Source organism: Paramormyrops kingsleyae, chromosome 15 (assembly GCF_048594095.1).
Source record: "Paramormyrops kingsleyae isolate MSU_618 chromosome 15, PKINGS_0.4, whole genome shotgun sequence".
In the NCBI taxonomy this organism is placed as follows: domain Eukaryota; kingdom Metazoa; phylum Chordata; class Actinopteri; order Osteoglossiformes; family Mormyridae; genus Paramormyrops; species Paramormyrops kingsleyae.
Genome location: NC_132811.1, coordinates 13,017,428 through 13,039,645, shown reverse-complemented (window position 1 = coordinate 13,039,645; position 22,218 = coordinate 13,017,428). Strand labels below are relative to the sequence as shown.

The 22,218-nt window shown below is 46.2% G+C and overlaps 1 protein-coding gene across 1 annotated transcript in view; it reads right to left on the bottom strand.

Moving 5' to 3' along the window:
- The window catches only part of sspo (SCO-spondin), a 75,625-nt gene extending 55,234 nt beyond the window's left edge, over positions 1-20,391 (bottom strand). Inside the window, exons 1-27 of the mRNA XM_072699986.1 lie at positions 20,365-20,391; positions 20,064-20,163; positions 19,457-19,666; positions 18,636-18,718; positions 17,659-17,829; positions 16,574-16,797; positions 13,411-13,513; positions 13,081-13,239; positions 12,747-12,832; positions 12,467-12,592; positions 12,031-12,187; positions 11,704-11,944; positions 11,321-11,462; positions 11,104-11,230; positions 10,477-10,649; positions 9,795-10,013; positions 8,461-8,626; positions 6,789-7,035; positions 4,189-4,372; positions 4,005-4,099; positions 3,275-3,531; positions 2,446-2,580; positions 1,756-1,958; positions 1,482-1,609; positions 947-1,056; positions 698-847; positions 243-336 (exon numbers count right to left, since the gene is read on the bottom strand). Coding sequence (XP_072556087.1) covers positions 243-336; positions 698-847; positions 947-1,056; positions 1,482-1,609; positions 1,756-1,958; positions 2,446-2,580; positions 3,275-3,531; positions 4,005-4,099; positions 4,189-4,372; positions 6,789-7,035; positions 8,461-8,626; positions 9,795-10,013; positions 10,477-10,649; positions 11,104-11,230; positions 11,321-11,462; positions 11,704-11,944; positions 12,031-12,187; positions 12,467-12,592; positions 12,747-12,832; positions 13,081-13,239; positions 13,411-13,513; positions 16,574-16,797; positions 17,659-17,829; positions 18,636-18,718; positions 19,457-19,666; positions 20,064-20,122 — 4,049 coding nt within the window. The 5' untranslated portion in view covers positions 20,123-20,163; positions 20,365-20,391. The remainder of the gene's footprint in view (positions 1-242; positions 337-697; positions 848-946; positions 1,057-1,481; positions 1,610-1,755; positions 1,959-2,445; positions 2,581-3,274; positions 3,532-4,004; positions 4,100-4,188; positions 4,373-6,788; positions 7,036-8,460; positions 8,627-9,794; positions 10,014-10,476; positions 10,650-11,103; positions 11,231-11,320; positions 11,463-11,703; positions 11,945-12,030; positions 12,188-12,466; positions 12,593-12,746; positions 12,833-13,080; positions 13,240-13,410; positions 13,514-16,573; positions 16,798-17,658; positions 17,830-18,635; positions 18,719-19,456; positions 19,667-20,063; positions 20,164-20,364) is intronic.
- Positions 20,392-22,218: the final 1,827 nt, after the last annotated feature.

The window sequence follows — 22,218 nt, the reverse complement described above, 5'->3', positions numbered from 1 at the left end:
AGCCAAACAAACTTTTGGGAGAGGCAATTCAGTAAACCCAGTAAATCAATTAACAATCTTTGTTTGATGAAAATGAGTTTATTCTCATCGGACCTTTAGGAGAATGAGTACTTTTGAGTTTTTATTACTTGTCCAAAACTTATCCTTGGTTTGTTCAAATGCCGCCCAGGCTGAGAACACATAACAAAAGGAGCTTATTTGAACTCACCACATGCTGGCTAGGTATGCATAATGAGACTCACCAATTCTGGCAGTCCTGATCCATATAGGACCCAGGAGGAAACAGAGAGCCTTCCCACTCACAGGGGCAGGACAAAGGTGTAATACATCCATCACCTGTAGGGGGCGACAGAGAGTCGAGTTATGCACAGTTATGTTGTACTGACAACAATATGCTGGAGGTGAATTTTGCAAATGTTGATCAGACTAATGGGGGTCAGAGTACAGGGCCATTCAAGAGTCCAAGTGGGGAATGTCTCATAGATTCAATGCCTTTATCACCAGCTCAATAAACCTGCTCAGACAATATACAAATCAAGATATACTATGATTGATGGGTGGCTGTGCATCCAATAACATATAAGCAGTTAGACACACCCCCAGAATATGGAGGTGATGGTGTGTATTACTGGAATTACACCCCACAGCCAGCACCAGCACGACTGTGGGAAACTCTGTCTGCTAGTTAGTGTCTTACCATGCCAGACAGTCCCAGACTCGCAGAAGCAGCCCTCCACACAGGAGAGGGCACTGCATGGGGAGTCGGGGTTATGTATACTGCTGGGGCACATTAGTTTGCAAGCTGGGCCACAAGACTTGTACACCAGGCCATTCTCACACTGCAGGGCTGTGGGGCAGAAAGGAGCAAATCATACACTGGAGACAGTGTGACGCAGAGTGTCGGTGGAGGTCATCTTTAAACATAATGTCAGTCAGCTGTACGTACGGCAGAGTTCCTGGGACCTCCAGTGGATGTAGATCCCCCGGCGGTTACATTCCTCAGCGTAAGCAGCGACGGCAGTACACAGGCACTCACAGTCCCCGCCAGAGTCACAACTGCAATACATCACTGAGTCAAAGAACACACTGAGAGTCCCCATCAGAGTCACAGCTGCAACACAACACTGAGTCAAAGAACACACTGAGAGTCCCCATCAGAGTCACAACTGCAACACATCACTGAGTCAAAGAGCACACTGAGAGTCCCCATCAGAGTCACAGCTGCAACACAACACTGAGTCAAAGAACGTACTGAGAGTCCCCATCAGAGTAACAGCTGCAACACAACAGAGTCAAAGAACGTACTGAGACACCCCACCAGAGTCACTGTTGCAACACAGCACTTAGTCAAAGGACACACAAGGGTAAACAATATATTTTGGGAAAAAATACATGAAAATGTAATGCCTGCATTACCCTACACTTGGAGAATAAAAAAGTAGATGGGAGAGAGCAGCATAACATTAAGCTCAGGGACTCACCCGCAGGCATCGAAGACACACCAGTCATAGAACAGCTGGAAGGCCACCTCAGCATGGCATGGAGCAAAAAGCTCCTGTGTGATCACAGCACAGCGCCTCCGTGCCCACGGCACCCGGTGCGGATTTTCCTGGGCCAGAGGTCAGCGACAGGCTACCAATCAATACCCTAAAACACTCTGGCATTATTACTGCCAGTAGCACCTATTTAGATTTGTCTGGGAAGATCGATGCTGAAGCTACTCCATTAATGAGAATTAGGATCCGAGGGACTCACGGTGCACGGGTCACGGAGATCCTGGCTTTGGACGTCGGGACAGGTCGGGTTGACTTTCCAGGAATTCCCGAAGAGCTCGGCTGTGGACTCGATAATACCCTGACGCGTGGTGAAGTCATTCTCAGCATCCCCGTCAAAATTTCCACATAGCCCTGCAACTCTTCCTCGGAACTTGGGAGAGAGGCGAATGTACACCCGCATCCCTGCACAATGGAAACATTAGGAATAAGATACTATTAACTTACACAGTCAGCTTGAATAGGCCAGTAGATGGGTCCTGGGATACATATATAGATTGTTATGTGAGTACCAGTCAATGCATCATTTACAGTATTTAACAGCACAGGGGCAACTCTACTCTTGGTTTTTTCAGATGTTGGCATCGGAAGTGCCAGCCTTATCATTAAGCAATGATATGTTTCGAATCAGTGAGTGACAGGGAAGGGAGCATTCCCGGGGCCAATCAGCTTTCAGCTGGGGCCAATGCCCCTGTGGCCCCGCCCCTGTATCCGTCCCTGTCTCAGTAACTGGGACTTTATTTGTACAAGTTAGTTTCCAGATGTGCATAAATGTTATGCTCTTTAACGACAGTGATATTTAAGAAGGAAATGTGAGACTCCCACTATGTTTATTTCCAAAATAGCTATGAGGTGATGTCGATGTAACGTGACTAGCTAGTGTAGGCCACACCTCCATCCCACAGCACGGTGATTCCAAATCGGGACGAGAGGGACACGAAGAGGCCGATCTGCTCCAGATGCAGCCCGCTGCCCGAATACGCTTTGGGCAGGGCCACAGGCATGCCGTTCACAGACACCGCTTTTCCTGCAACCAGAAGTTTTCCGAGTTTTACGGGAAGCCTGATTAAACATAAATTGCCCATTTGCTTAGAGCATGAATGCCTCACTACACACATATCGTCATATATATTCATCCATTCATTCTCTGTAATCTCTTATCCAATGCCATGATGAGCCTGAATCCTGTCCCAGAATGCACAGGGCTCCCTGTATGGGATGCTGCTCCATCACTTACACATACTTACACTAAGAGCATTGTACACCAGTTGAAGAGCGAACTTCTAAAGCTCATTCAGACCTCGGATATGAAGTTCTTCATTGGATTATATGAAGACTGAGTGAGATTTGATTCCCGATACTGTAATATATGACGAGAAAGTCTGACTGGATGAGTGAGTTTTGGAAATTTGCTCTTCAGTTCGTCTATCCACCATGCAGGGGTGCAGGAAGTGGGGGGTGTTAGCCCACAATATTTAATTTGGTTCCATTGATCTCTTAATCATTAAGTTGTGTCCCCCTAATCTCAAACTGTCACTTACACCACTGCCACCATGGACTGGTGTTGGCGCAGCCTAGCAAGAACGATAATTATAAATTTGATGTGGTGAGGTTAGTACTGCGCTCTGCAGTTAGTACTGCGCTCTGCAGTTAGTACTGCGCTCTGCAGTTAGTATTGCAATGAGCAGGTGCCCAAGCTCCTGGCGCCGCCCCTCACTCACCTCGCAGCAGATGCACGGCGATGCCGCCCACCGTGAAGGTGACGGACTTGGTGCAGGTGACGCCGGTGCTGCCGCATGGCATGTTCTCGGCGGTGATGCTGAAGTGGCCCCCCACCTCCCGTGCCAGCACATACTCGCAGTCACCCAGGAAGGTGAAGGTGCGCCCGTCGAACGTCACATAGTGCGGGTCGCCCGTGGCAAGGCAGGTCCCCGCGCAGAGGGCATGGCCGCAGTGCCAATGCCGCCCCCGGCATACACTGGGGGAGGGTCAGAAAGCGTGCCCAGGTGACTTTTGGAGCATCATTAAGAATGCGATACTGAACAATTACTAAAATATCACCTACTAATAATTTCATGCATTGCAGTAAAACTCAATAAAAGCCACAACAAAAATGTGATTTTTTTTGTAGGCAAATTATGTTGAGTGCTGTGATATGATATCTTTCACTCAGCATCGTTTCCGGACTGCGTATTTAATGTCAGGTCATTGGCAGCATGACCCAGATGTCAACATGCATCGCGATGTCAGCAGTTTTCAACAATTTAGAAAAAGAATGAAGAGGCAGGTCTTTCAAAAACAAGTAGACAAGTGGACAGGATTTAACCCCCCCCCCCCCAGCTAGTCTGGATTAGGTTGATGTAATCAGTGACTAGTAGTGTATGGCAGTCCTGCCCACTGTATGACTAATTCCACCTCAGCTCTGCAGACCCCTGTCTGAAACCTGCCTACCATGTGTTGCAGTCTCTGGTGATGGTGTCGTTGCTGTAGTACAGCCTGCCGTTGTGGTGGCACGGACACTCTGACGAGGGCACGCAGCGGTCGCCCTGTGGCGGGACAGAGTGCATGCTGGGATATCGGTGCCCCTTGAGAACCCCTGACACCCCTACTGCCCCCGTGATGGACAAACACCAACCAGCAGCACGGTGTCGGCAGGGCAGACACAGCCCTGGATGGGCTCTGGGCAGGGCTCTGGGTGTGCATCCAGGCTGGAGCAGGTGCGTAGGCAGGACTGGGGGGAGTACTCCAGGCCGGGGGGGCATGCCGTCAGGGCCGGACAGGGCTCCTCGGTGCAGTTCCACACACCCCTTTCACATACACTACACACCAGAAGCAGGACGGTCAGGAAGTTGAGGAGAATAAGGGGACACAGGGCAGACAGAAGGAGATGTTAATGAGCCATACAAATGCACCCTGAAATAGAGCAGGGGTCTGCGAGGGGGGTTACATTTACAGGGGATGTTTACATTGACATTTATCTACATTTTCTCAACTGGCAGTTGCATTTCTATAAATCAATATACAAAAAAGGCAGGCAATACGTCCACAGGTGTAGCTAAAAATTATGGGTCCCCTAACAAAATTTCACCTATATATTTTTTAAATTGTACATATTCAAGGGCCCCTGCAAAGTGATGGACCCCCGAATCTGCCAGGGTGTCCATCCCCCTACTGCATCCCTCAATACATCACAACCATAGAGCAGACAAGAGCCAACATAAGCAAATGTGGGGCTAGGCTGAGCTTCCAGTGTGCGACCAGTTTCAAATGCAGGTTGGCACTGAAAAACATCATTACAACCTAATACCAGAAAGCTAGGTCAAAACACCATGAGTTTCCTACCGCCCGGGCAAGGGCAAAACACAAGATTACTGACACGTAACCGTCCGTGAATGTTGAATGGAAAACAGATGAACTTAAAGTAAAAAGTGACTGGAACGTTCTGAAAATTTCTCAAACTTTGTAATTCACCCGACCATAGCACTGTGTGCATGTGGAGGGGGGGGGGGGGGGGGGGGGGGGTTGTGTAGATTACATTTGAGGACCAAAATGTCCCCAAAATGTCATGAAGGTTCAATACTTTTGTGGACATTTTTCAGGTCACCATTTTACATTTGGATAACCTCAATTTTATAAAAATCTGTGAATGCAATCAAAAAAGTAAAAATACAGAAAGTCTTGAATTTTGTTTAGTTACTTATGATTATGTTAGGACTGGGTAGGGGGTAAGGGTGTCGTGATTTGGATTAGGGTTTTTCCAACGAATGGAAGTTCCCCATTTAGATAGGTATGCCAACAGACTAGACTACGGTAAATTCGACCTGCACCGCCAGCGAGGTTTTTCAGCATGTGGAGTTTCACATGTTTTATTACAGTTTAAACACTATCTGTGTCACGTACGAAAGAAAAAAAATACACAGAATGGCAGTTAACCAGTGACTAATGTATACAGTATGATTGCCTTTTGCAGGGAATACAACTCAACAAACTCTAGGCATTCGATTAATTAGACTCAAGGTTTTTTTTTTTTCTTCCAAAAGCTCACTCCGATACTGATGGAGAGCAGCCCACAAATGATATGCCCAGTAATATTACTATCCATTTCATCCCAAGTCAACTTAATGCGGTTAAGGTCAGATCACTCTGCAGGCCAGACTATCATCACTTTCAGCTCTCCTTCATCTTCTTCAGATGTTTCCGGACAGGAATTCACTAAAAGTGCATTGCTTGAAGCTCAGCCAAGAACACTAAAATGTAAGGTGCTGAAACCTTATAGTGTACACTTCCATCAACGGCATCCAGTGGGGGATCCTGCCCTCCTTACCGCCACTTCTCCACAGACCACGTAAACACTCACAATGTTGGCGCAGCGGAGAACGCCGATGAAATCAACCTATCCTGATGTGGGAAAGAGCAGGGCATAGGGCGAGTTCATCATCGCCCTCGCACCACTATTATCAGGAGACAAACACACACACACACCACTCCTATCAACCTACACAAACTCATTCTCTGCAAGGACATAACATAATAAGTCCCCGCTGTAATAAAACAGCCATTTACAGCAGCTGTAAAGCAGGGCAGCAGAATTTTGACGCGGATGAAGGCATCTCAATGTGATAAGTATGTCATAAAGCGCCCAGATCACCCAGCCTCATCGCTAAAGCATAAGACACCCGGATCTGAGGACAAATGCGCCTTGCCTGAGTGGCCCCACCTCCTAGAAGCGACAGTGCACCCTTTGGCGTTAAAGGTCGGCGCTCTGCTTAGTCATCTGGCCACTTCTTCATCTTCTCAGTTCATTAACTCAGATAAGAATCGTCTCAGGGTTCATGGCACCGATAAAAAACGGCGTGCCAGCTATGATCCGTTACCCAGTGCCTGTATCGCGCTTGCTTGGGAGAAGGCCAGCAGGTACAACTCGTCAAGGAAGACAAAGGGAGTATTCTGAAGGAACATTTTGCAGCTTGAATTAATATCGGCAAATTTCGTCTTGGTTCAAACACAAAGAGGATAATTTGTTTTAACATTTGTACAGAAAAGAGAATGGAACAAGAGGTGCACAGCTTTGAAACAAATGTATATTGATAAAGGACGTAAAGCCAACCTTCTTAAATCCATCTAGATCATGTCAGCAGATGATAGAAATAAAGACCTTTTTAGCTGAGCTGCAGGCCGAATTAAACCATACCTTGAACTAGCTGGAGTCTTGTTGATTTTGCTTGGTCTACATACCAGGTGTTGCAGTTGTTCTGGATGGTACTGCCAGGCTGGTAGACCCTGTCCCCATACACGCAGGGGCACAAGGCAGCAGGCACACATTGTCCATGATCATCCTGTACCAGCTCCGAAGGACACTGACAGCCTGGTACACAGCTGGGCGCCTCCCCCTGGCAGCTCCAGCCTTGTTGGAGGTCTGCGCAGGAGCCCCCACATGGACGGCCGCATTCCTGGTACACCTGCCCCCCCGAGCACTGAACGGCTGGGGGGGGAGGGGGGGAGTGCCATCAGTGGACTGAAATGCATAATAGCCACTGACACTGAGGGACATTGAACAACATTGACACCATGACTTACTGACACTTAGAGACACCGAAATTAAACATCACTCACACTATCAACTCCTAACACTAAGGGACACTGACACTGAACAATGACACCATTTACTACTGACAATGAGGGACATTGACGTCATACTGTACATTGACCCTATCAACTACTGACACTGAGATATAGCATTGATTAATGTTTCTGAGGGAGAACATACAAAACTCGACACACCAAGGAGGTGAAATTCAAAACTCCATCCCTGGAGGTGTGAGACACCAGTGCTACCAACTGAGCTTTAATAAAATATCTCTTGAAGTACGGTGGTTCCAAGGTACATTCACACAGACTGCTCTGGACTACCTTGGAACCTTTCATTCAACACTTCCTGCGAACAGGAGTCCCTCAGGGCTCAGTACTCGGACCCTTTCTTACCCCCCAAAACCACATCGGATTTTTAAGACTGTAATTAATTATATTTCCATTAAATTCTGTGCAAATTATAAGATAACTTTAAGTTCATAAAGTGATATCACGAATAGGGTGCATTTCTATTAAGAGTGGCCATGTGTATAATACTTGCCATTTATCATCATCCACATGATTAAGATCCATGTGATTAAGATCCATGTCTCGCACTTCAACATGGAGTGGGCTGTCCATGTGATAGTAGCTCGAGAATAGTTAATTATCATGTCTTGTGTATCTAAACGACCAAACAGTGTCCGGCCAAACATTTAGCCAGATGCCAGCTTTTTTATTTACGCCCACAATTTGGTAAGCAGATTAGTAGTGCACCTAAAATTTTAATGAGGCATTTTATGATGGCCAAAAATGATTAGTAATCAGTATAAATTCAGCATATCCTTATGTTCAATAGATGTGTCACACTTTGAACTGCAAAAAGCACCACCACACCACCGACATATTTGTACCTTGTTTATCCACAAGATCTCCTCTTTTAAAAGATGTCATGGCTGCTGAGCCGTTCCTTTCATCACCGCTATGTCAATTCCTATTGAAAACAGTATTATGTGGTGTGCTCCACTAACCGAATTTAATAAACTTAAAGATATGCCAAGTTCAAGCAGATTACTAACTTTTGGGTGTCACAAAATGCATCTCATTAACATTTTAGCCATACTATTAATCTGCTTAACAAATCATAGGTGTAAATAAACGTCCGTATAGTACCGAAAAGATGGCATCTGGCCAAAGGTTTTGCCTGTCATCTGAAGCCCTGGTGATTATTGTGCATTTGCGATATAATATCGATGTGTTATCGCCCAGCCCTTCTGTACATATTCAAACACCAATAGCTGCAAAAAGAGCAACAGAAAGGATGCGCAGAGATTCTCACGGCAGAAGGTGGAATTCCTCCAGTTTACAAGCACCCCCTCCTGGGCGCAGTGCCGGGCATAGGCGACGAGGACTGTGCAGTGACACTGGCTCTGCGGCGCACAGCCACACACCTTCGCATGACACAGGCGTATGTAGGGGTCCCGCTCCACCACATCGTGACACGGCTGATCGGACAGAGAGAGGGTCCTCAGAACAGGTGGCGGCCATGTTGGGAATTTCAAAGCAATAACAAACAGCTACTAAATCTGGTAATTTACCAAGTTGGATTCATTCCTAATTAAACAGCAACTGCAGTTTCGGTTTCAAAGCTCACGGAAACATTCTGTTAGACCAGGGGTTCTCAACTCCAGTCCTGGGGGGCCGGAGCCCTGTGTAGCTTAGTTCTTTCCCTGTTCCACCATAAATGATTCAGCTCAGGAACTGTGTGGTAATTAGCACAAGGAGTTGAATCAGGTGGTTTAAATGAGGGGAAACCCAAAAATGTGCAGGGCTCTGGCCCCCCAGGACTGGAGTTGGGCACCCCTGTGTTAGACCATATGAAGAGCAAATTTCCAAATCTCTGTCCTCATGGGGACATGGGGACTTTCATAAAATTTCCATAACTCACACAGTACATAGAAATCTTTTGGCAAATGTATCCCATGGACTGAGTGAGTTTTGGTAATGTGCTCTTCATACGACTTCATTACTATTATTAATTTAAGCGCAGTCCTGAAATCATCCAAAGCCTGCGAGTAGACTGGAGTTTTTTTAGATTCTCAGAGACTATTACAGTTATGTGTCGCTTAACGTCCGTCCGCATAACGTCCGTCCCCATACAGTATACGTCTGAGGTCCCATAAGGTTAAAACAGAGTTGGAAAATCCTTATTGTTTCTAACAGGACGCAGCAGACGTAAGAGGCTGTAATGCACCACATGCAGCTGGTGCAAGCAAAGCAATTGCGCTGTCAGTCATAAAATGGTACAGAACACATCTAATTTATAATACTCACAACACTTGATAATGATAACCAACATCTGTGTTAAGCATTAATGTATTTACGTTACTGTACTTTTGTTATCATTTTAATGTGTACTCTCTCTCTTACAAAGAAACTATATAGGTTTGCATACATATATATGATGTTTGCATCGCACACAAGTAACCTGTCGTCCTATTGGACAGAACATAATCTGGGCATTAAGTGATGAATACTAAATAATTCTTAATTTACGCAATGTAATAATGAAATAAATGATCCCAAACACGTGCAGCATCAACCAAAGGAAATGAAACGTTTATTTTTCACTGACTAAAGCCAAGTCCTCTCTGTCCCTGCCCCCTCCCCTACCTGAAACACGCCACTCTGGATGATGCCACAAACACTCCCCGCCTGCTGCCTCTTCTGGGGGTAGGTGACACAGGGGTCGGGTGACACCCCCAAGGGGGGCATGCAGCCGCCCAGGGTCATCTTGCTGGCGAAGGAGCTGACGCCGCTTTCTATGTCGCCCTCTGGGGTGGTGAAGTCGTCGTGCTGACTCCACGTCAAGGTTCCGCACAGCCCTCTCACCTGTACATACATGCGGGAGGGCAGTTAGAGTCTGAACGAGCACCATGTGATCAGAGCTATAAGCTGGACTAACGTGGAGACAGAATTCTATAACCGGATAGTGACCCAGGGGTTTAGAACACTGTACTTTTGCTGCTGTACCACTGTTCCTCCTGCCATCTGTAGCAACACCAGCACCTGCCTGCCCCCCGAATGACACTCAAATGTTAAAATTGGAACAGTGTGATTTGGAATTTTGCCATCTTGCTTATCTGTTACAACCGAGGAGTGGTTGTAATCTTAGCTACACTTTTGCCTTTGTATATAATAGGATGTTTAATTGCATCTCTGCAGGTTGTGTTCTACATCTCCTGACACCTCCTGGGATTGGAGGGTTGAAGGTGTTTGATCACCATTCCAATTGCGATTTTGGCAGAAATGTCACTGAATGCTTCAGCTCTCTGGTTTGTGGACGACTGCACACCTTGTGGGCGAATCCCGGCTGCAGTGTGACAAGGGCATAGGGTCCTTCCAGGTACCACAGTAACTGTGCGCCAAATGTCTGGACCGCGATGAAGGAGGAGGAGGCGCGCCGCACAGTCAGGTCTGACATCACCACAGGGAGCGCCATCCTCTGGCCGTTCACGGTTACTGCACCTTTAGCAGGCAATAACAAATAGGTGGTGATACACATGTGCTACACACATGGGTAGAACCGTAGACCTCAAAGGGACAGCCTGACAGCTTTATAGATCTAGAGAGAAGACTAGACTTGTCTGCTTGCATCACATCCAGAGAGTCAATGATCTTAGTCATATTAAACAAATAACTCAGTTCACCATCACTAACCATGGGCGATTCTAGGATTTTTTTTAAGGTGGGTAGCAAATGAGGGGCCACGATTCATACATGATTTAAATGATTTAATTTGGGGAGTGACAGACGAGGAGGCACTCTGGGGGCCAATCAGCTGAGCCCCAGCCCCTGTATACATTCCTCTCAGTAACCAACTGCCTCCCTCATTTAGTAATGTAACCTACAGTAACTTGGAGACGCTGTTCAGACACCCCTGCCAAAAGGTTTCAGTTGGGTCTATAAAACGGCTGCCTACCGGAATCAGAGACGGTCACAGAGGTACGGAGCACAGTAACGGCCATCTCCCTCAGGCACCCCTGCCCCGCTCCTGAGGCACACGGCCCAGCCTGGACAGTCACCAGAAGCTTATGGTCCACAAAGTCCTGCAGAGGGACAGTCAGATGGGGCACTATTAACTCCGTGGGTTTTACGGTTTGGAAATACCACAGCTGTACCATAAGGCCGCTCCTCACCTCCACCGCGGTGAAGCCGCAGTCGCCGGTCAGCACGCTGTACCGCTTCCCGTCGAAGGTGGTGACTTGCAGCGCCCCCAGCAGGGTACACTGCGCAGCGCACTTTTCACTGGAGCACTGCCAGTGCCCTGCCCTGCACTCACTGAGAGACAGAACCAAAATCGAGAAGGGATGAGGACATTCACACATAGTATCCGTTGTGTCTCAAAAAAATATGTTCCAGACCTGATGCCTGATCCCACGCACTGTACATAAAGACCACAGTTATGGTCCAGTGATTAGCTTCAGAGGGCAGGCAAACATATGTTGGGCAGTTTTTAATCATGTGACTAACTGATGGGAGATGTGACCACACACAGGAGCAAACAGACAGCTGGACTAACCAGGTGTTGCACCTCTGCCGGATGGCATCGCCTGGTCGGTAGGTACGGCGGCGGTGGAAACAGGGGCACTGTTCCCGGGGCAAGCAGGCACCCTGGTGGAGATATAGACCAGGGGGGCACTCGCAACCACTCACACACTCCTCCTTGCACTGGCCAGACATGGGGGGCAGTGGGGAGGAGCAGCTGGGGGGGCAGGACGACACGCAGTCAGAGAATACCTGCCCCTGGGGGCACTTCCTTTCTGGAGGGGAGGAGGAGAGAGACAGTCATGGGGTTATAAGGGTCTAATGTGAGGTGAGCCAAGGTTCCGTTGCTGTGACAACCTACCGCAAAGTCTGGCACCCCTCCAGCTGAGGCTGACATGCTGCTGGGCGCATTCGCGGGCGTAGCTGGCCAGGGTGTCGCAGCTCCCCTCATCCCGCTCTGCCCCCCTCAGGCTGCACCGCAGGAACAGGCAAGCGTCCGCGTAAGGCGCTGGGTCCACCTGATCAGGAGAGAGAGACACGGTCCAAAGAGCGCCACCGCTTGGCCAAAACGGTGCGTTTGAAAAGCACAGGAAGGGCAAACAGCTTTTGTAACGGAGGTAGTTTCTTTGCATGCATTTCCAATGGAAGGGTGAACCCTTTAGGCGACACAGACGGCTTCCTGGGGTGCCGACGATTTCTCTCTGTCTCGGACGGGAGGCGCCAGCAGTGAAGCTTGCCTAGGGCACCATACTGAGGGAGGGGCACCGGTGGGGGCAAACGTGCCATCAGCCTCATACCTGCTGGTGACACTGTGTGAAGGGACTCGCCAGCAGCCTGTGACACACGGCCTCGGCCTCCCGCCGCAGGTCAGCGTCCCCGACGATGTCACAGCTATGGCCAAGCTCAGCCGCATCGCTGCATCCCTGGGGGCGCGGGGGGGCAGAGCGCAGAGAACATAACTGGGGGGGTTGAGAGGCTCTGATTCCATGTGTCTGCTATGCATGGAAGTGTCTCGGGTTAAGCGCACTATGTGGCTCGCAGTCATTCACAGTACAGAACTCCAATCCAGCCTCATACCTCGGACTGTTCATCTGGCACACGCCACGAGTTCCCAAAGCTGGCAGCGTACTGGGTCACGGTGCCTGACACGGTGGTGAAATCATCTGTGTGCATGCGGAAAAAAGTAATCAGAGGGAAAAAACCCCAAAAATGACTCCACACCATAACCCATACAGGTTAAATCGAGAAAATACTGTTAAATGATGTAGCTATTGTAGCTCATGATGAAATTTATTTAAACCAAACAGATGTGATTCTCGTTCATTGGTAAGAAAGACAAATAAATAAATGAAGTCTCTGGGGAGCAGAAATACTTACATTGTTACTATAATATGTGTTACTATTCTCATACCGTCAGCTTTGTTGTTGAAGATTCCACAAAGCCCCCTAGTGGCAGTGAGGTGTTCTGCAGTGACGGTCAGATGGACGGTGTTTCCCATGTCGAACTTCACCCGAACCCCCATGCCGCTCTCCACAAAAACAAAGTCTCCCATCCAATGAATGCTCACCCCTGCGTAATGTGGCGGATGCACACAAAGAAACAGGTGCGAGTTAATGGCTGCCAGCATTGAGAGCGGCTCATCAGGCCTGAGAAATGGCAGAGGTTTCAGAAAACAAAAAAAATCTGTGGAAAAAAACAGTTAAATCAACCGATGTAACATGGCCATAGGAGTAAACTTACCACCCCTAAAGAGGGCCTTGTTCTGAGGGACCAACAAGCCATTGAGTGTGACATTTCTCTGATGGATTGACACCAGGTCTAACCCCAACATCATCCGCAAGGCCTAAAAGGCATAGAGAGTCAAAGGATATCAGTGTTTCCATCCTGGACAACAGGGGCAATTCTAGGATTCTAGGGGCATAAACAGGGCCATACAGAAGGGCCAAACTTATCATTAGTCAATGATATGTTTCGAATCGGTGAGAGACAGAGAAGGGCACATTCAGGAGGCCAGTGGCCACACCCCTATAAAAAGAAAGGTTTGCATTTGTTCTGAACAAATTGCCCGCTCCCCCTGAGACATTAACTGTTGATGAAAAGGTGATTTATTTTAACAGTCATATTAGAACTGCGCTAGATATAGCGGCACCAGAAGTAATCAGGAAAAAAATCAGTTAAAAAGAAAGTACCATGGAAAAATGAGCATGTGCTAGACCTTAAAAGAGCTTGTCGTAAAGCAGAACGTCTGTGGAGGAAAACTAAATTAACGGTTCACCTTAATGCCCTTAAACAGTTGATTGATAGTTATAACAAAACAGTACGCAGTGAGAGACAAAAGTATTTCTCAAGTATGATCAGAAATAACAATAACCCGAGAATTCTTTTTCGCACAATTAATCAGCTTTTACATTTTTCCCCCTCATCAAATGGGCCTATCAATGCATCTCTGTTTATTTGTGAAGAATTTGAATAGTGAAATTCTCCTTGTTGGTAATGAAATGCAGAGAAAAAAGGTTCTTAATAGTCTGGGAAATCTGGCACTAAAGACTAAAACTGAGGTAAAAAAACTTGGAGTTATTTTGGATTCTGAGCTTAACATTTAAGGCACACATTGACAGTGTTGTGAAAGCTGCCTTCTTCCACCTTAGAAACATAGCTCGTATAAGACCATTTCTTAATCTGGAAGATGCTAAGAAGCTGACTCATGCGTTTATCTTCTCATGTTTAGATTACTGTAATGCACTCCTTTATAGGACTGCCTAAAAAACAACTGAAAGACTACAGCTTGTTCAAAACGCAGCTGCAAGAGTTGTGACTCATGCCAGAAGATTTGAACATATAACGCCCAGTTTAGCAGACTTACACTGGTTACCAGTCTCTTTTAGAATTGATTATAAGATACTTTTATTAGTTTTTAAAGCTTTAAATGGACAAGCACCTTCATATATTTCAGAGTGTCTGACCGAGTATATTCCAAATAGATCCTTAAGATCATCAGGTTCCACCTTGTTAAATATTCCAATGGCAAAATATAAGAAATATGGAGAAGCAGCTTCAGTTTTTATGCTCCTAAGACTTGGAACAAGCTGCCCATAAATATTCGTCAGGCCTCTTCCCTCAATATCTTTAAAAAGCAGCTAAAACACTTTTATACTCTGGCTTTTAGTTAGAACTCACTGTTTTTTATTTCTCTTATTTGCATCACTTTTTATGTCTTGTTCTGATTGATTGTTTTTGTTTTAAGTGTTGCTGTCTTTGGGTCGTGGTATGTCGGGTCGGCCCATCATTGGGTGTTCCTGTGTTGGTTGGAGGGTGCCTTGTGGATTCTCTTCGGTGCGGGGTCGGTAGCTCCTGGGGTTTGGCTGGTCCTCTGGTGGGGGGTGGGTGTCTGTCCTGTCTGGCGTCGTCCTATCTCATCGATCTCCGCAGGTCCGTGTCTTTGGGGCTGGGCTGCCGGCCGGGCGTGGATTCTACGCGCTGCCGCATTGATTGGTGTGGTGTGTGGCGGGATGGGTTTCGGGTTGGGTTCTGGACGATTTAGGGGCCTTTTTGGCCGTGCGGGGTTGGCTGTGTCGGGTGGTCTGATCTCGTGGCGTGCTGTACCGGTTGGTGTGCTGGCGTGTGGGGTCTGGGCCTGCTCGGTGGCTTGGTTTCGTGGGCTATGGGCTTGTGAGACTTGATGGGGGCGGGGCTGGATGGGGTCGACACCCCTCTCCCCTCAGTGGGCTGGTTGTGTTTTGGGCAGGGCTGATTTTGCATCGGAGGGGTTTGCGGGGACCTCCTGTCTGGCGTGGTGCATTTAGTGGTTGGCTGATTTGTCATTGCTAGACCTTCTTATTATTATTATTATTTTCTATTACTATTGATTTTTAAATTGCTGTCATTTTTTAGATTAGTATTATTATGTATTTATTGCTAGTTTTTACTGTTCTTTTTCATTTGTTTGTCTGCTCCCTGTAAAGCACTTTGAGTTACAAAGAAATGTATGAAAAGTGCTATATAAATAAAATGTATTATTATTATTATTTATTGAACATCCCTGCTATCTATGGCGCCATCTTGGAACATAGAATATTGGAAATTGGTTTGAATGAAAACACGTTTTATGAACTAACAGTTTGTTCAATTAATAATGTTCCAACCAGTGGTCATGGGTTCAAGTCCTTGAAATGGCTTATCCAGCTGGAAGCTACATGAATACCACGTTCCTCAAACACGCTGGGGGACGCATCTAGCTGTGCCCATGTGCTGGCATGACGCGGAGAACTGACCCGGCTGTCTGTGTAGGCTCACAGTCAGTGCCTTGCCTGACACTGCTGGGTCAGTGATCCATCACCATTCGCCACAATCTGCTCTCATTTGCCGCAGAGCTATTTTTATCCGCTGCTAACGACTGTGTCCATCCGTCATGCCATTTATAGATATCGGTTTCTGGGAGCAGTACCCAGGTGTAAAGGAAGTCAGGGATCAGGGAATCATTTGCATTTTTACCCTCCAGTTAGCATTATATTTATGAATACACTTTATTGATCCCTGTGGGGAAATTCTCTTTTTGCTACCCCATCTTGTTCTCCGCCCATAGCAGCACCGAGGGAGCTGAGGGTTAAGGGCCTTAGTGAAGGGCCCACAGACGTGCCAGAGCCAAGCTTGAACTGTTGACCTTCCAATCACAGGCACAGAGACTTAGCCCACTAAATCGCACACTGCCCCCAAATATTAGCATATTAGCATTTGACTGTTCAGCGAAAAGTATTGCAAATCTTATTATAAAGGTGCAAAACCAAATGAGGGGCCATAATTTAGACACCGCCAGACTGGTCTGAGACTAATAGGAGAGCAGAGCGATTAGTTAGTGGTTAGTGGTGGAGATTAATGATGAGCTTTGCGAGGCTTTAGGTGGTACCTTGTCGCAGCGCCCTTGGCCGTCACAGACACTGCTGATATACACGGCCCACGTTCCCTCAATGGATGAGGCCAGGATGTAGGTGCAGCTGCCCTGGAAGTGAAAGTGCTTGCGGTCGAAGGTACGGTAGTGTGCTCCGCCCCAGGCAAGGCATGTCCCAGAGCCCTGTGTGTCCCAGAGCCCCCCTAGGGCCCCCCCACGAAGCCGAGGGTAGGACTGGAAACCTGTGCACACAGAGAGATGGTGTCTGATAAGCAGGGGAGCAGCTAAGGGGGTGAGGGGGAGTTAGAACATTTCCAAGGAACCCCAAGTGACCCCTAACAATTTTGCAACATAACTGGATTGATTTGTGTTTTGGGGCCTAATATGATATGTTTCATGGGGCCCAAAATCTCTAGCCTAGCCTGACCATGTTGTTGTCAGATTGGCTGTTTTTTAAACTTAATCTTAATCTTAATCTTAATCTTAAATCAGTCCGGTTGTCTGAACAACGGTGGAAAATAAAAACAATAAAATATGTCACTGAACCTTGCATAATTGCTTTTTGAAAGCCTCTCAGTAAAACGTGCCTGAAAATCAAAGTTTTATTAGTTTATGAGAGCAGATTGAGGTCAGTGTCACATGACTGCTGGAAGCATTAATGGCGGCTTGTGAGAGTTTGCTTGACACACACTATATCAGTGTCTGCACATGCTTGCAATATGTGCACCTGCCTGTTATATACACTTTTATTGACTTACAAAACTGGTGACTGATTAGTAAAGATCAAAGAGAAGCACCGTGTACATGAAAAGTTAAGAAAATAAAGCTGATTCTGCTCCTGATTGTACACGCTGAACCTGTTTCGATGAGGTATTTACATAAAACTTCTAATTAAATTTTCTGTATCTTCTAAAATAAATGCACTTCATAACTAAATGGTTGAAAAGACTGTCTGCAGTGTAAAATTAAGGTAGAAGGCAGAACTTCTCAAGAAAAAAAAAATCAGCCCACCCCCTATTTCTGGAGGTTGTTGCATATGGATGGCACAATCAGAGCGCGATGCTCCAGGAAAACCAGAAGGGCGGCGCTGTAGCACAACTGACCAGGCAGCAGTGTGTATGCACATGAAAGGCAGGTGTGGTCCGAGGCATTTCTCCAGCTGAGGCCCCACAGGCTGCTGCAGCACTGTTCCAGGGGCATTAAGGAGGAGTTGTGTACCCCAGGGAAATCCTCACAGCTCCACGTCGAGTAACACATTCCTCTTGGGCTCATCCCTAGAGCAGTAAGATGGAGAAGATGGAGTAGACACATAGAAATATAAATAAATATAAATAGCATGTAATGAGTCAGAATTACAAAGAAGAAAATTATCCATCAATGCATTTCTGTCCTCTACAGAGGACATTATGTTTTTCTTCCTATGTCTAACACTATACATCAGAGATGGACATTTCAGGGCCAGAAAGTAAAAATCCAAACCAGGATTTTGTTTCAACCAACCAGTAACTGTGACTCTTTATGCTCAACTCATTGGTTGAAACTAAATCCTGGTCTGGATTTTTTACTTTCCGGACCTGAAATGTCCACCTCTGCTATACATCCCAAGTGCCATTGTTCCTTAAAGTGTATATATTTCCCCCTGCATTTCAGCTTGTGGAATTTTTACTAACACAAAAAATGTTCTGAGGGCAGAAGGAAAAATGATTGGTTCAGAGAGATAACCAATCAGACTGTAGAGGAGGTGGTTCCAAGCAACCAGACGAGGCTGGACCAAGACATCTGATTGGTTGGTCCTGCCTCTGCTAGTTACTTGGACACATCTCCTCTACAGTCTGATTTGTTATAACTCTCACGGGCTGTATTTCAGAAGTATATTACAAAAATACCAAAGAACCAAAGGACCTGAACAAGTTTTTATCTGTCTTGAATAAAGGGCTATTTACAAGAGAATTAAAAAACAAATATTCAGGGGTTGTTTTTCCTCAGGCTGATCATAAGCTGAAGCGTAGCCTTTCAGAGGTGAGGGGGAGGGGTTGGGAGCTGAGCCCCCCTTCATGAGAGCAGTGCTCCGTCTGCATACCCTGTGAGCAGCGCGACCCGACCCAGCCTTCACAGCACCCCCGCACGGTATGGTTCACAGGCTGCCTCTCCAGCACCTCCGGCCTGCCAGAAAACACACGGGCGGTACCCTCCGTTACATCTCTATGCAACAAAAATGCACCGATGGAAGACAGCCCAGGAGGCCCTCTGACTACAGGTCTCAGACGGAGGGACTTACTACAATCGTTCATATAGCAGACACTTTTATCCAAAGTGACATTCAGATTGAGAAAGCAGGATCAGACAGCCCCAGATCTGGGCCTTGTCCACAGGAACCAATGGTAAAATCACTCTGCCAACTCTGGGATTTGAATCAGCAACCTCCAGAGAAGAGGCATTGCATCCTAACCCACAAATCAACACACTGTCAATGGCCTCTGCTGGTGTGTTAAAAAAACTGATTTTTTTAAGCATTTATGCCCATCTCCAAAAAAAAATATTGTTTTGTTGAAATCATCATTATGCTCTATAAACCATAGAATAGAGCCACCATAAGGAAATTTAGGTCATGTTCCTTACAAAAAACAAGCTAGGCTTATTTCACACAATCATGTTCTTTCACAGAAGAAGCCAAATTACTTGTTTGACTCACTTCATCTGATATCTGTTGTGCTCAGCACAACCATCTGCATATTTCATGGACATTATGAAATGAAATCATGTTTTGGAGGCAAAAAAAAGTCAATATTTTCAGATCTGTCAGGTGTTCTAATAATTTTGGCCACCACTGTAAATACTCTTAAAATCAGTGCCATTGACAAGAATGGGTAATTATTTATAAGGAATGGTAAATTAGCTCACTTGTACATGTAGCAAGATGCCCTAGGACCCTGTTTTTTGTAATACTGTGCAATGCCGTCATCCCCCCCGAACTCGTGCCGCATTCTGTCCACGTCCAGCTTCCAGCCCTGCAGGTTGAACTGAAATACGGTGGAGCAGTCCACTTCATGTTGCTGACGGGGAGAGATGATCCTCTCCACCTGTTCCTCTACGGTGTGTTCACACCAGTGCCTGGAACATACACAAAAATGTTGAAAGTTGAGGAAAGGTCTGGCAAAAACCTCAAATACCTTGGGCATGAATTGAACTCTCCAGCAAGAATAGTCCAGACTCAAATGATTTTCCAAGTAACAACAGTTTTAGCAGCCAGAATATAAGTGAGCCATGTGAGGATCGGAAACAATCCAGTGTATTTTTTTAGGGAAATGAAGAAATCGATTTTCTGAAAGCATAAGTAGTCAACAGCAACATCCAGTCAATATTTAATCTACATGTAGTCACCCATTCATATCACTTTGTAAAGTATGTTCTTGTCTCCTGTTCTTTTAATGTTTTCACCGTCTCTATCCCCAGAAGCCCTTTTTGCAGTAGTTGGACCACAGAACCAGTCACACAATCCGACCCTCACCCAGTCTCCATTGCCATCACCAAACGCAGGCCCAGCACCAACAAGATCAGGGCTTCCATCTTGCGCGATCGGTTTGCCTTGGAAAATCCCTCCAATCAGCCTGGGCAGAGAAGAACTCATGAACCTAGTGCTACACATGGAAATCCCCCACGGAAGATTCTAGAAGAACCCATACTGTAATTTCACAATGCTTCCCGTAACTCGTTGCTCCCCAGAAGTGGTGACATGACCTCCCCAGAGTTTTCCTGCTCTAATGGCACAGTGAAGAGCTTTTCAGCTCGACAAGAGTGAAATGACTCACTAATTATCACCCGCGCCGACTTTGAATCCACTTCATCTGCTAAGCCTGAAGCAGAACAGAGACAAGTTACACAAAGATGTGGGTTTCATGGGATAATGGCAATACAGAGGCGGGCCAAGGTTATTACTCACAGGCTAAATCACGTCTAGACTTCTGCAGATCCACACTTTTGATACGTTTTTAAAGTACCTGTGAAACCTTGCATGCAGAATAAACTTAACACAAAAATATACAGATTGCTATTATTATTTCCATTAGTTTGCCTTCTTCAGGCACGATATTTGTGGAAAACTAGGAAAAAAAGAGGATTTAAAGAAATGGGAACTGAAGAAGAATTGAGTTTGTTCAAGTCAATAAACTTCAGAACACTACTATCTATCTATCTATCTATCTATTCATGAAAATTCAGCATCCTGGGTTACCTGTATTCCCCTTTTCTCTCCCTCGTAGCTTTATTGTGTCGTGTGTCTCCTCGGTGATCCGTCCTGTGTGTACTGGGGCTCCCGGCACCCCAGCCCGGGTTTTAAACGGCCGGGGAATCCCTGGGGGTGCCCGCACCATCTGAGACGGTGGCCATTGGAGGAGCAGTCTCCTGAAACAGCTGCCGCGGGCACCATTAGCCGTCCCACCATGATGGGTGGCTGGCCGGCCCCCAGGGTCCAATGGCATCCCCCGGACCCACGGGAACAGGGATGCAAGGGGGGGTGTTTACGGCCGTTTTAATCTTATAAAGAGCAAAGCTTGGTGGCGTTTATTTAATAAAGCTCATCAATAGTAGAGAGTGCTGGATCTTCCAGACTGTTCCCTGAACCTTTTGACATGGATCTGGGCAACAAACACAGCTGCTGCGACCCCCTCCACCCCTTACCCCAGCCCACTGCTCTTTCAGCGTGGGACACAAGCACACACTCAGGCACGCACACACCCACTCTCCTTAGCGCTCTTGTACAGTCTTCATTGCCACTGTTGATGCTCACCCACCAATCGAAAGAAGCCCCCCACCACAGCACATCACACAAAGACTCAAGGAACAGAAAGAATTATGAAAACAAATATATTAACATGTTTGCTCCCCCCAGTGAGCTTTAGGAGCCAATTTCCCGCAGGAAGTTGTCATTACAGATTTTCTTGATTGCTTTGGAGCATTTTTCAAATGGCAGTTAACATTTGCAAAACATCATGTGTAATCCTCATACCATAATCCACGTCTGCACAGCAGAACATTTTGTCTCATCACTTCACACAAATTTCCAGATGTTTTAGTACATATATGCAAATGGTTTTGTGCAATTGTCATCATTCGGCAGAATATTCAGTTACTTTGGTTTTGTTGGTCAAGATAGATTATGTAGTTTCTCATTGTAATAATATACACCCCGAATTATATATGTATGATTGTCATGTTACCCTCCACATGCAAAACAGTTAACTAAGATTTCAAAATGATTTAAAAATATCTTCCATAAATCACAGTGATATGTCATTGTGTTTTTGGTTCTACAGTACATGATTTCATTGTCGTTTTGTTGTTCTTGTATTGCCATTTTGCAGTTTTGTGTTATATAGTGCAGTGTGACTATTTTGTTGTTATATTGTACTGCGTCTTGAGATCTGAGAAATGCCTGTGAGTGCAAGCAAGTGAACTTTGCATATTGTAATGTAAAGCCTTGCAATGAGGAATCTGGTGTCGTTGACATGAATAAGTCTGAATAAATTAGTTTGCTACAGAAAAATGATAAGTCCGTGATAATGAGAAAGTGCGAAATGACTATAATTCAGAATTATTTACGTGAGGAACATACACTGATGTACTGACAATACATCTAAGCATTTTGACTCTCGTGGTTCAAAAGA